Genomic DNA, 12,227 nt, shown 5'->3' on the forward strand with positions numbered 1-12,227 from the left:
ACAAATCAAAATGTCTCATATGAAAAATCTGATTCATTTGGGAAGCATGTTTTGATGGTAGCACGGCACAGGAAAAAAACAAAAAAACAAAAACAGGTGATGCTGATGAAGCAAACATGTCGGCCAACTCCAAAATATTAAGAAGTCTATCTTCCTGAGTTCAGTGTGAAATTTTTAGTCTTCCACAGGGGGACATGGCAGTGAAGGTTTGGGAACTGATGACTAATAAAACTGACCAGCAACAGACCCTTTTTTCAGCAGACATTTTGCCTTGTTACAGCAGAAAGTGTAACTAATCACATTAACAATAGTTCCCTTCTAGAGGTATCCCTGCTGTTTCTACTGATGAGGGTTTTTGAGATGTTTACTGGGAGAGTAGGTGTTACTGAAATGAATGTGCCGCCATGATTGGATTCCTTTTGTTGTTCAATGCAGTAACAGCTGTACAAGACAAACTAACGTAATACAGACAATAAGACATCTTTTTCAGTTGCCTGCTTTCACCACTAGATGTCAGGTGTCAAGCAGATTTGGGTTTAGTTTTGCAGACTGCTCTCATTTAGTTACTTTTTAATAGATTTTAATAGTGTTTTAAAAGTTTGTATAAATTGCGTATGTTAGATTCGGTTTTTGAATGTATTTTTAAGTAATATTCAGGTTGTCACATTTCTATGTTGCAGCTCCCTGCTGTGTATCATCAGTGCTACAACTCAATTGTGTTTGACTGTTTACAGTCTACGTTAAAGACACTGATAGCTCTCTCCCGCCACCAGGAAGTGAGGCGTTTTGCATTTCCTTTTTCTTTGACACAAACACGGATCCTGAGTAGATGAGCAGTTTTAAAACAGTTTTTCAAGAAGCCTAACAAGTGATTTCTCCCAATATCCCAATTTCACCCAACGTCATTTCATTAGATTGATTGATTGGTTTATACACGGAGCACAGCCAGCAAAAGCACTTGTTTTCTTTCTCTTAGGCAAAATTTAACAACCCTAAAAAAAAAGGTGACCAAATAAAATTTAACATACGGAAATAGCCAGAAAATAATACCCAAATAATGGTTTGATATATAATGTATAATTATAACTTGCTGTATTGTATTTAATCAAATCCAGATCATATTGCTAGATTGTTCTTATGTAGTAATAATACTGTCCAGCAGATGGAGCACTTCAATAACATTGACAGCCTTCAACACATGGTCTAAAAAAGGAAAACAAAGATGAATAAAATAATGCGTAATCCTGTTTGTGGATAACTACAAAACTACCAGCCAGTAAAATACCAGATACCTTACATTTATAAACAGCTCGTGCTGAAGCTCTCTGAACAACTGCAGCTTGTGAAGCGTCACAGCTGGGAATCCTACAGAGAATCAGTGTTGTTTTGGTTGGAATAACCAGACTCAAGTGAAGCTTTCTCTGAGGTTAAATCTGACAATAAAACTGTGTTTCTCCAAACATGAAAAAAGTCTTCTGTTATTGCTTATAGATGATGATACTGTCATTACTCTGTCTGTATTCATAACCGCTGCTGAATTGTTTCTCGCTGCCTGGATGATAATAATTGACACCATCAGGTGATGAGGAGTGTCAGAGGGGTGTCAGCTCTCTACCAGGAATTTTCCTCTGCTCACTCTGAACATTATTTTGAATCCACATCACTGCAGCCTGGTGAGGATTGTTTAAAGAGGGTAGAATGAGGAGGCATGGGGTTGTTTGTTTGTGTGTATGTGTGTGTGTGTGCCAGGGGGGCCTGTCAGAGTAGGCACGTACAATGTACAAAGGTCACATGATCCTCCTCCACAGAGGCAACCAATGGTTCTACCTTAGATTATCTGTGTGTGATAGAGGAAGGGGAGGGCAGAGAGAAAAATAAAATAAACACACATTATCAAAGCAGCTTAAAGACTGGGAGAGCATGGCATACTTGGCACAGAACCTTTATTCATGCAAAACAACTGAAGTCATCCGATCTTTATCAAGGAAAAAAAAAAATCCATTGTCTATTGTAACACTGTTTTTATTGTAATAATAAAAACAAAATTAACAAGCATGTCACGAAACATGTCAAACATCAGCCAAATCTCATTAGGAATACACACGAACATGAACCTGGAGCAAAACTAGAGGAGACAATGACACCATGGAGAAAAAAAAACACAATGCTGTTGAAGCCGAGCAGGACTTAAACGACACCTTCCTCGGGGTCGATGAGCGTGTTCCTGCTGGAGAACACGTCGGCCAGCATGTGTTTGGGGATTTCTGAGCCACGAACGCGCAGGGTGTAGCAGGCGTCCTCCACTTTTCCCAGGCTCTGTCGCAGCGTGTGCAGCTTCTTGGACACCTCGTAAGGGCCCGTGTTCCCGATGTAGGAGAAACCGTCGTGGATCTGCCGCAGGAACTGGCTCAGCTTGAAGGGCGTGTCAATGTCGCCGTTGCCCACGCTGCTAATGCACATCCGCATCAGCTCTCCGGTCAAGTCGGCCACGCCGAGCAGGTAGTCTGAGGGCGTCACCTGGAAGGTGAGAACCTGAGCTCCCGGCGGCGGGGCTTCAGCTGAGCCCTGAGACAACACAAAACACAACATTTGAAAGAATGTCAACAAATATCTTGAATGAGCCTTAGAATTAAACTGTGAAAAAACAGTTTTGACGCTTTTGGACCAGATGTGTACAGAAATTCTTACCACAGCATGCTTTGCACGCACGATTGATAGTTAAAACAATATTTATGAGATGTGATTGTTATGTTATGCAGCTGTGCCTGCAGAAAAGCCTTCAGGCAGAAAATAAGCAAAATCCAGCTTTTCTCAAGCATAATGGTGCATTTACTACAAAACACTGAAGTTCAAACAATTTTGTCTGCATCAACCAGCAGGCACTCATCATCTTTGAAAACATCAGGCAGAGTGGATGAAATTACATAATGATACATAATGCGTATAACTGCGGAACAGAGAACACCACAGTGTTGCCTGTTTGTGCCACTGCCATTGCTTTGACAGGAAATACTGTGAAATAAACACACTATGATATTCTCAAAAGGAACAGTTTGACGTTTCAGGTAGTATGTTTAATAGCTTTTTACAGTTAGATGACAAGATCAGTACCGCTCTCATGTCTGCACGCTTAATATGAAGCTTCAGATTTTACCTTTGGATGAAGTGTCTGCTGGCTCTAGCTTCATGTTTAGCATGCAGACATGAGTGGTGGCGATTAAACACATGGCAAGAAAGCAAAAAAGTGCATTTCCCCAAAATGTCAAACTATTCCTTTACTTCTTGTTTTCCTTGTTAAAATTATTTTTGTTTAGTAGTGTCGCCTCCCGATAGACTAGCAACGGGGTTTGCTAAGTGAGACAAAATAAACAGTGCATGAAGGGTAACTGCAAAGTCTTCTTTAAATTCACCTTAGGCTCTATCTTCTCTGCTCTCATGAACACCAGTCTGGCATTGATCTCCTCCAGGCTGATGAGGCTGCGGTGACGGATGTAGTGCTGGAAGGAGACGGCCTCCACGTACTCCTGGACCCCTGATGCATGACATCGAATGCATTAACATGGGTGTTAATTATTGCAACGACCAAATATTTCACTGCTGCAGCTGTTGAAAAGCTCAGCTATGTATCAAGTGAGTGTCGCACGTAGAGTGTGTATAAACACTACATGGTATCTGCAGAGTATAGATCACAGATGTAGATAATGATTCAAATAAAACATGTTTCCTGCCGCAGTCTTTTGATTGAACAACAGTGGCCATTTTTCGTGGCAGGCTGAGATGACCCCTCATTTGTTTTCTGGCCCTGTGTAAACAACAATCAAATAATCACAGGACGGAAGACTTTGTGTCTGAAGTTTACTTTTGGAGCGGCAATTGAACTTCAAAGGGCCTCCTATCTCCCTCTACTGTAACTAAGCTAGGATGTGGTTCATCTCCACTCCACCTACTCTTACTGACTTTCACTGCTGTTAATAGGATTTCAGTCCAGTCGCAGCAGCACATGCATGGGCCGAATCCAACAGACCGAGCAGCTGCAACCTACTCAGTGCAAGAGGCAGATTATTGATTTATAACTGCAATATCACAGCTTTCTAAATGTTCTCCCATAACTTCAGGAAGCATGATTTTCAAAAATCACACAAGGAAACAGAAAATGTGGGAACATTTACAGCCCTTTTCCTGATAGCCAGTAGAAACCACTTAGGACATTGAGGTCATGTTCTCTGTATTTTTGGGGGGAATTTGGATAAGGTTTTAACAGCCTAGGGATATTTTTACATCCAGTCAAATATTTTAGGCTCATTTCAATATTTCTATACTATATATTAAAATCGAACTACTTTTAAGGCAACAAAATGAACAAATAATTAAAAGGATTCAGAAATTCTCCACTATTTAATGTAGAAAGGGCTTTGACTAACAGCAGAGAGACATTCATGGTGGAAAAAACAACAACTGGATAACGCTTCGTTTAAAGGTCTGTAATTTCTTAATAATTTTACCAGTGTGGTTCTTGGAAAGAATTATGTCATCTGTTATGAGTTATAGGGAACATAGAGACAGAGTTATGAGACTTTTTTGAGACTTTTTGCCTTGTTTTATGTAGAGTTAAGTTAGTTGTGTTAGATTTATAGGCACTTGTTGAATTCCAAAGGTATTGTTAACACCCATCCTCCATATTTTTTTTCCTTTAACCTTTTGCCTTTTATTGTTGAAGTATTTTCCAATATCAATTAATTTAATGAATATCCTATTCTCATCTAGTAAATAGTAGTAGTCATATATGTTAGGCTCAGCCGCCAGCCTTTATTTGACACATTTTTCATAACCTTGCTCGACAAAAAAAAACAAAAAAAAAAACCACTGCAAACATCTAAACATCGCCAGTGGCTCCACAGCTGTGACACTGGTTCAGTGAATATAGTACAATTTAAGGCGAACAGGATATGACAAGAAAAGGTTATACAGGCTTTGAGGCAGGCAGGCAGGCGGAGTTCAGTTCCTGAGTTTACTGCCAGGAGCTGCTCATGTTATTTACTCTGAAGCAGCAGCAGCAGCAGTGTTACCTTTGGTAACTGAGACACAAAAACAAAAAAAAAGTTAGATAATGTCTAAACAATGACTCAGGAAAACCCAACTTGAAATATTCCTAGCACAGTGCATGGAAAAGTCAAAGGCCAAGCCTGTGTATAGCAACAATTCAAAGCCTGACTGGTCGCTTAAAGAGCTATTACACACTGTGTGTTGCATAATGATACTTAATGTATTGAGAATACTGAATAGTAAATGCAAAATAGCCTCCATTAGCATTCGATAAATATGTATGAATGGCCACAGATTAATCTGGCTTAATGTTTGACTACAGTGCGGTTCACTGAGTTGCAGGTGAACCCTGGAAAATGCGCTTGTTTGCACTATCTCATAGCTGCTAGCAGGGTCAAGCTAAAGAGCTTATCAAAGTGCTGCACTGCCCTGTTATCAGCGGCAATTACATTCAGATTCAGCCCATAATATCTCTAATGGTCCTTCTATGAAAAAAGCACACCCATTACACATGCCTGGAGACTTCTCGTCCTGCCAAGATCAGCTGGAGAGTCTGTGCAGTGAACTCAGTCTAATAAAGATGATAAAAATGGAAAAAAAAAACAAAAACGTCTAATTGGTGGGAACTGCCACTGGTCACGTCGCGGAGGATGCAGCAGTGATTCCAGAGTGACCACAATCTAAAAATGACTTCCCCAGCTGCTAGATAACAGCTCACCCTCGCTCCCAGTAATGTTATTCTCCAAACTTCGCCAGACATTTTGGCTACGCTAACAAAAACTGATATTGATGCTAGTGGGAAAACAAGTTTATCAGAGGGTGTGTCTATCATATCCATGCCTGCATCAAGGTCACGCTCTCACACAATCAGTGACTTCACAATAAATCTAAAGCACAAAAAGGGAGATTGAGGTGGGAACACCATGCTAAAGATAATTTCTCTTAAAAGCTCCTGTGTGATTAACTTTGAACTCTTTGCTAGAGCTTGTCGTCAATTCAGGAATTCATCGTTATATTGAAATAAATGATCCTTTAAAGCTCACGTGTCACAAGTTTGCAAAAACATGCTGAATGAGTATGAGCTGAGAAGTGTTTAAAATTAAGTTAAACCTTAACTATTTACCAGCAATTTGTTTTAATTAAATATAAGATGTTGTTTATTTAATTACATATATATATATATATATATATATATATATATATATAAATATATAAATATATAAATATATATAACTATTGAATGGATTGCCATGAGATTTGGTTCAGACATTGATGTCATCCTCAGGATGAATTGTAATCACTTAGGTGATCCCTTAACTCTTTGGGTCAAAATGTTTTGACTTTGCCCAGTAATTTGGTTAATTGCCAAATAACTGCAAAACTAATGACATTCCCATCACTCTCACCTGTGCTTTGTGTTTTGTGCCAATTGTAGCAATTGCTTAACTAAGAACATGGTATACATTATAACAGCCTAACAATCAGCATGTTAGCATTTAGCTCAATACACTGGTGTGCCCAAATACAGCCTCACAGAGCTGTTAGCATAGCTGTAGACTGGAAACTCTGTTCCCACGGCAAAGCTATAGTTTAGCTGTGTGGTTATGTTGGCCAATCAAAAGGAATAGGAAGATATTAGCTTATATTTCAAATAATGTCAGTTATGATAATGAACAGAATGTTCTCACTACATGAACGAAACTACAAAACCAGTAATGGGATATGATGTGTGTACATGACTCCACCCTAGCTAACACCTCTCTATCTATGAGCAAATGCAAATGTGGTATGACTGAACTGAGTGTCTCAAACAGTATCAGAATATTTAATGTTTAGTTAATTAGTTAGTTGCAAACACCGTCCGTGGTATATCCAGTGGGTTATGCATTGATCCATCTAAATGATATTGATAAATTAAGTCACACAGGTTTATTAAGGTGCTACTAGTTTGAATGTTTTATTTTAAAAGATCATGACTTCAACTGTGTAACTGAGGATGTAAATGTAATAAACCTGTCTGGATTCACAGGATCATTAAAACAGATCATGACCCATTTTAGGCTGAGAAACAAACTTTCACCTGGACCATATACTGTAAATGTACAGTAGGGTCCAAAAGTCTGTTTTGGACTACTGGATATTAGAATAAATATTTGCTTTACATATCAATAAGACCTGCTCAGTAATATCAAACATCACAGGTGAGAGGTGAAGTGGAAAAATAGGTCACAGCTCTTTCATCACTTTGTGTGCCTGGAGATAAAATACTAAAGGCATGTCTTTCAGCTCTGAGTAGAGAAATGTGTGGCTTTAGTTTCACTGGTGGACCTGTCTTGTTTTTGTCTGGTTTTTTTTTGACACTTGCAGAATTCTTCTGATCTCTAAAACAACATTTAAATCAATCAGTAAGGTCTCTGATAAGGAGCATTTTAAAATTCCCAATTTGCCAACAGTCATTTTAATGTTGATGTCATGGTATTTTTGAAAAATGATTCTTCCCAACACCCAGCACTGAACATTTTACATGTACTCTCATGCAAAGTTACGATATATAGAAGTTCATTTTGCTTGTTTGCTTTCTTAAACAATGTAACAAGTGTATGATAACTCACCTGGAGTGAAAGCTCTGTGAAACTGATGGATGTCCTCTCCTCTCAGCTCTTCGGCAATTTGACCAATTTTCTGCCTCACTCCGTCCAGTTTTACATCTGCCTCGTTCAGAATGTCCTCTGGATCTTGTACACTTCCAGTGAAAACACACAAGTTAGGAATGGAAATTCTCCAAGTGACTTTATATTTAAACATTAGTTTAAATAATCTTCTCTGAAACAACAGCCCCTCTACACCATTATGCTTCTTTCAAAGCAATATCTGAAAGCTGATGTAGATTGAGTGAAGGATCTATTAATGCTTTATTATATGCTTTATTTATATCAACATTCAGCTGAAATTAAGTTAAAAGCAGCAGCTGAACAAGCTGGCTCCTGGACAGAATTTTTTTCCCCAGAATGACAGAAAAATTACAACTAAAGCCACTGCAATACCATGTAAATGATTAAAAACTGAGTAGAATTGCCCCATTAAATCTAAATAAAGTGAGGAAATCTAAACATATGTTCCAATTTAGACTGAACAGATTGACATGTCTTCCTTAAATGGTACAAACCTGGTCACTCTATGTAAAAGAAAAATCGTCCTCTTGCTTTCAATGGTGACATCTCGACTGATCTTAACCAGACGTTCATATTTGTCGTGTTTGGTGTCAAGCTCCTGCTGGAAAACTTTAAAAGAGATACAGGTTAATTTGAAAATGGATGTCTTAACGTATTAGTATCTTTTTTTGGTGAAAAGTGGAATTAAAAAACGCTGAGGGTGCAGTTACCTTTAAAGGCAGCAAAGACAGGTGAGGACGGGTTGGCACTCATATCACGGTCCTGCGCTGCGTCAGCGTTTTTCCGTGCACATCCTTCAGCTGTTATGATGCAGAAAGGGTCAAATGATGCTGCAGTTGCTTCACTGCCAAATGCTTTCATTTTACACTTTATTTCTTCACAAATTAGCCTACCTTGTTAAATTAAAGGGGCACTCTACTGATTTTATGCATGAAAATCACTTGACAAGAGGAGTAATCCTCCTTGAGTAATGTGTTTTATGGCTCCTCGAACATTAACATTGTTTAATAGAAAGTCTGCATTACTCACTAGAGGTGTGGAGTTTGTCAGGCAGGTAGAGTCTATGAAAGACATTACTGAGATGCATTAAGGGAAGTGTGAGATCCAGCATTTTTAAAGCATGTTCCCTACTAGTAACTAAAGGTCAGATATATATACTGTGCTGTATTGATTCTGACCTGTGTCTTTTTTTTTTAAACTATCTCTCACATGTTCCCCCAACTTCATGGAAATGTACTTCTTTCAGTTGTGAGGAGCTGAAAGTCAATCAACAAAAAATCTGTAACAATTTTGATCATTAACTGTAATTTTTTAAGCACCTCAAATATGTATATTTACTAGTTTTTCCTGTTTTTTTTTATGATGGTAAAATTACTACCTTTTTGAGATTGCTGGTCGAGACAAATGAAGCAATTTTCAAACATAATCTTGGACTCAGTGGGGAAAAAAAGGACATTTTCTACTACTTTTCTGCAGAAAATGACTGATATTTTATAGACCAAATGATTCACAGATAATGGGCGGATTGATCAGTAATGTTTGCAGCCCTTGTGAGAATTATATTTGGAAAGGATGAGATTACTGCTACCGCTGTCCTTGCCAGCTCCAGCACTTGAACTAGTAACAAACTAATGAACTTGTTTCTAAAAAGGAAGGCAGACTAACTAGTTTAAACATCAGCATGCGAGTAATTTCTCACCACACTTCAGTCTTAACAGCTATCACACTGCATTTGCTAACTGGTTAATTACACATCTAGTAAACTATCCTATGTTGACAACAACAATCCAGTTTACATGAAAACGCGGTTATACTTAGTTAATTGTCAAAGTCTGGATTTACCTTCTCGTTTATTCATGCCTTCGGCGATGGAGTTCAGCGGTTTAATAAAGTATAAAGTCCGTACTGCCAACCAAATGTAATTTCACTTAAACGATGCAGCGTAACGTTACTTCACAGCTGTCAGAGATTATCAAGGTAACCAGACACAACAGCTCGGTTTATACATAAAAGTTATCATCTCTGAGCGACAATAAACAAGCTAAACAAAGGCTAAATACACCACTGTGCCAAAGAAATTGTATTTACGTGTTTTAATAGCAGGCATTCACGTGGACTCATTCATCGCGGGGCTTTTGCGCTGTTTACACGCGTAGCAGGAAAAGAAGAGCGGTGCATCTTGGGATATGTAGTAACACAGAAAAGTAGGGAATTTTTATTATTACAGCTTTTTCTAATTTACTAAAGTCATATTTATTGTTTTTTATTTTAAAACTAATCGTAAAAAACAGTTACAAATAGTTTTAAATGCAGTTGGTATATGCGTTCATTTTGAATCATGAATTATCTTTACATGTATTTTACTTGTAAATTATCATTTTTGAAGCATTCAGTGTCCTGCAGTGTTAATTGTTGAAGATACTGTATCTACTATTTGTATACATAGTCCTGTGATAATCTTACTCAGTAGGGAGTGACACAGGTCCGCCCTTATTTACAGCCAAAGTACTTTCTGTTTCTAGTCAAAACCCAGATTGAGTACCAGTCATCTCCAGACTGCCATCCTTGTTTGGCCTGTGTCATTTGTTTCTATTAAAATATGTTTCATCCAACCTTTCTTTATCAGATTACTCGCTTCTTTCCAGTAACCCCTCCTCCAGGGACTCCTGCAGACTGTCTACGTGCCACACGACTGGTGCCAACTTGAGTTTGCGCCTTGCCTCTGCACAGCAGCACACTCCTTGTCACTCAGAAACCCTTTTCACTCGTTATTGTGCTGAATGATCGACTGCAGCACCATATATTATATCATGTTAATCAGAACATGTTTACACTCTGTAAAAAGACAATTATAATTTGTTGAAATATACATTCCGATAGTCGATTTACATCCCTCTCAATTGCAGTTATGAGCTTTATAAACCGCCCAGTATCCAACGAGTCAGTTTACCATAATGCAGGAAAATCTTTGTGCAAAATATTCTTTTGTTGTGTGAAAGGAATTTCACAAATGCAAGTCAGGAATGAGGGCAAAACACACTGACGTTGACGTTGACTGATGTTGCCTTCAGGTGCTCCCCTCAAGCTCCTACATTCGAGCTTTCGACGTCCTTTTAATTCCAGTGCCTTTGCTGTAGAATAATATAATAATAACAACACAACTAATTTTGTGATGCTTTTTACAAGCTGTTAAAAAAATAATGAAAAATAATCTTGGAAAAATATTTAAGTTAAGTGAAGAGCTCTAGACCAACAATGAGGTGGCAAAGATATAAAGAAAACGTGTTTGTTGATATTTAGGTTCACTAAAGTCTTTTAACCTTTATTAAGTAGTATTAAGTTGCTTTACTTAAGTAAAAGTAGCACACTGTAAAATACTTAAATAATAATAATTAAAAAGTAGGCCTACTTCAATGTACAGTAGTTAGTTATTCGGAATAGTTGTTTCATACTGTTCTATTATTTTACATATCATGTTATATATTATTATTTCATATATCATTGGAATTATTGAATTAATATTATATTATAACTGTTGCGTTTATGTGAAAGAGGCATATTACAGTAGCTAATTTGACATATATTACATTCTGTTGAGTAGTTATTTATAACAATGCATCATAATTTATAAGATGCTCCTGTATTGAGGATGATGTTTATTTTTATCTGCAAAGTGACTAAAATTGAAAAATAAATGTAATAAAGTAAAAAGTACAATATTTGCTCTGAAATGTAGTGGAGTAGGAGTATGATGTCACAAAAGCTAAATATACTTAATATATATGTAAAAATAGTATTGTATCATGTAAATTTGTACATACACATGTACTATACATATATAGATATTCATTCATATATTATAAGTAGGACACATGCACACCGCACTTTACATACATACACTCAGTTTTATACTCTTGTTGTTAGATTCTTGTTGAAAGATTTTTACTTTCTTATACTTGTGTAATAACAATAAAGAACTTGAACTAAAAATAAAACAAAACTGTTTTGGAGCAAAGTACTTGTGTAAATCAAGTCAATATGTCAATAATATAATAATAAATGACATTTATTTACATAGCATTTATCAAAACAAGCAATTACAAATGTGCTTTACACAGCAGAGATAAAAAGAACGATGCCATATGCTCATATTCCCACATATGAAGTATATCATTAAAACAAATATTAAATAAATGACTATATATAGTAAAATAAATAAAAAAATAAAGATTATAAAAAAGCTTTATGATAAAAATGAGTTTTCAAATGTGACTTAAAAGAAGATATTGAATTTGCAAGTCTGAGATTCTCAGGCAGGTCATTCCATAATAGTGGTGCCTTGACAGAAAAGGTTGTCTCCTTTAGTCCTCAACCTTGTATTCAAGACTCAAGATTCAAGATTCAAGACTCAAGATTCAAGATTAAAGATGTTTATTGTCTCTCTGGCTATACAAGCACAATACAATTGTGTGAAATACTTTGGCTGGGAGGATCCATTACAGAAAAATGGTA

The 12,227-nt window shown here is 37.1% G+C and overlaps 1 protein-coding gene across 4 annotated transcripts; it reads right to left on the reverse strand.

Moving 5' to 3' along the window:
* Positions 1-1,926: 1,926 nt before the first annotated feature.
* Positions 1,927-10,689, reverse strand: tsnax (translin-associated factor X). 4 transcript variants are annotated; one of them, XM_044373881.1, is made up of 6 exons: positions 10,666-10,689; positions 8,426-8,515; positions 8,210-8,324; positions 7,656-7,786; positions 3,411-3,532; positions 1,927-2,565 (listed from the first exon to the last, which is right to left on the reverse strand). In XM_044373881.1, the coding sequence occupies exons 2-6, from the start codon at positions 8,466-8,468 to the stop codon at positions 2,188-2,190; spliced, it is 789 nt and encodes a 262-aa protein (XP_044229816.1). In that variant the 5' UTR covers positions 8,469-8,515; positions 10,666-10,689; the 3' UTR covers positions 1,927-2,187. The 4 variants fall into 4 exon arrangements, with proteins under 4 accessions (XP_044229816.1, XP_044229815.1, XP_044229813.1 ...); XM_044373880.1 differs by lacking the exon at positions 10,666-10,689 and adding an exon at positions 10,329-10,505; XM_044373878.1 differs by lacking the exon at positions 10,666-10,689 and adding an exon at positions 9,804-9,881.
* Between the last annotated feature and the right edge of the window lie 1,538 nt (positions 10,690-12,227).

This window comes from Thunnus albacares, chromosome 14 (assembly GCF_914725855.1).
Source record: "Thunnus albacares chromosome 14, fThuAlb1.1, whole genome shotgun sequence".
NCBI classification, from domain to species: Eukaryota; Metazoa; Chordata; class Actinopteri; order Scombriformes; family Scombridae; genus Thunnus; species Thunnus albacares.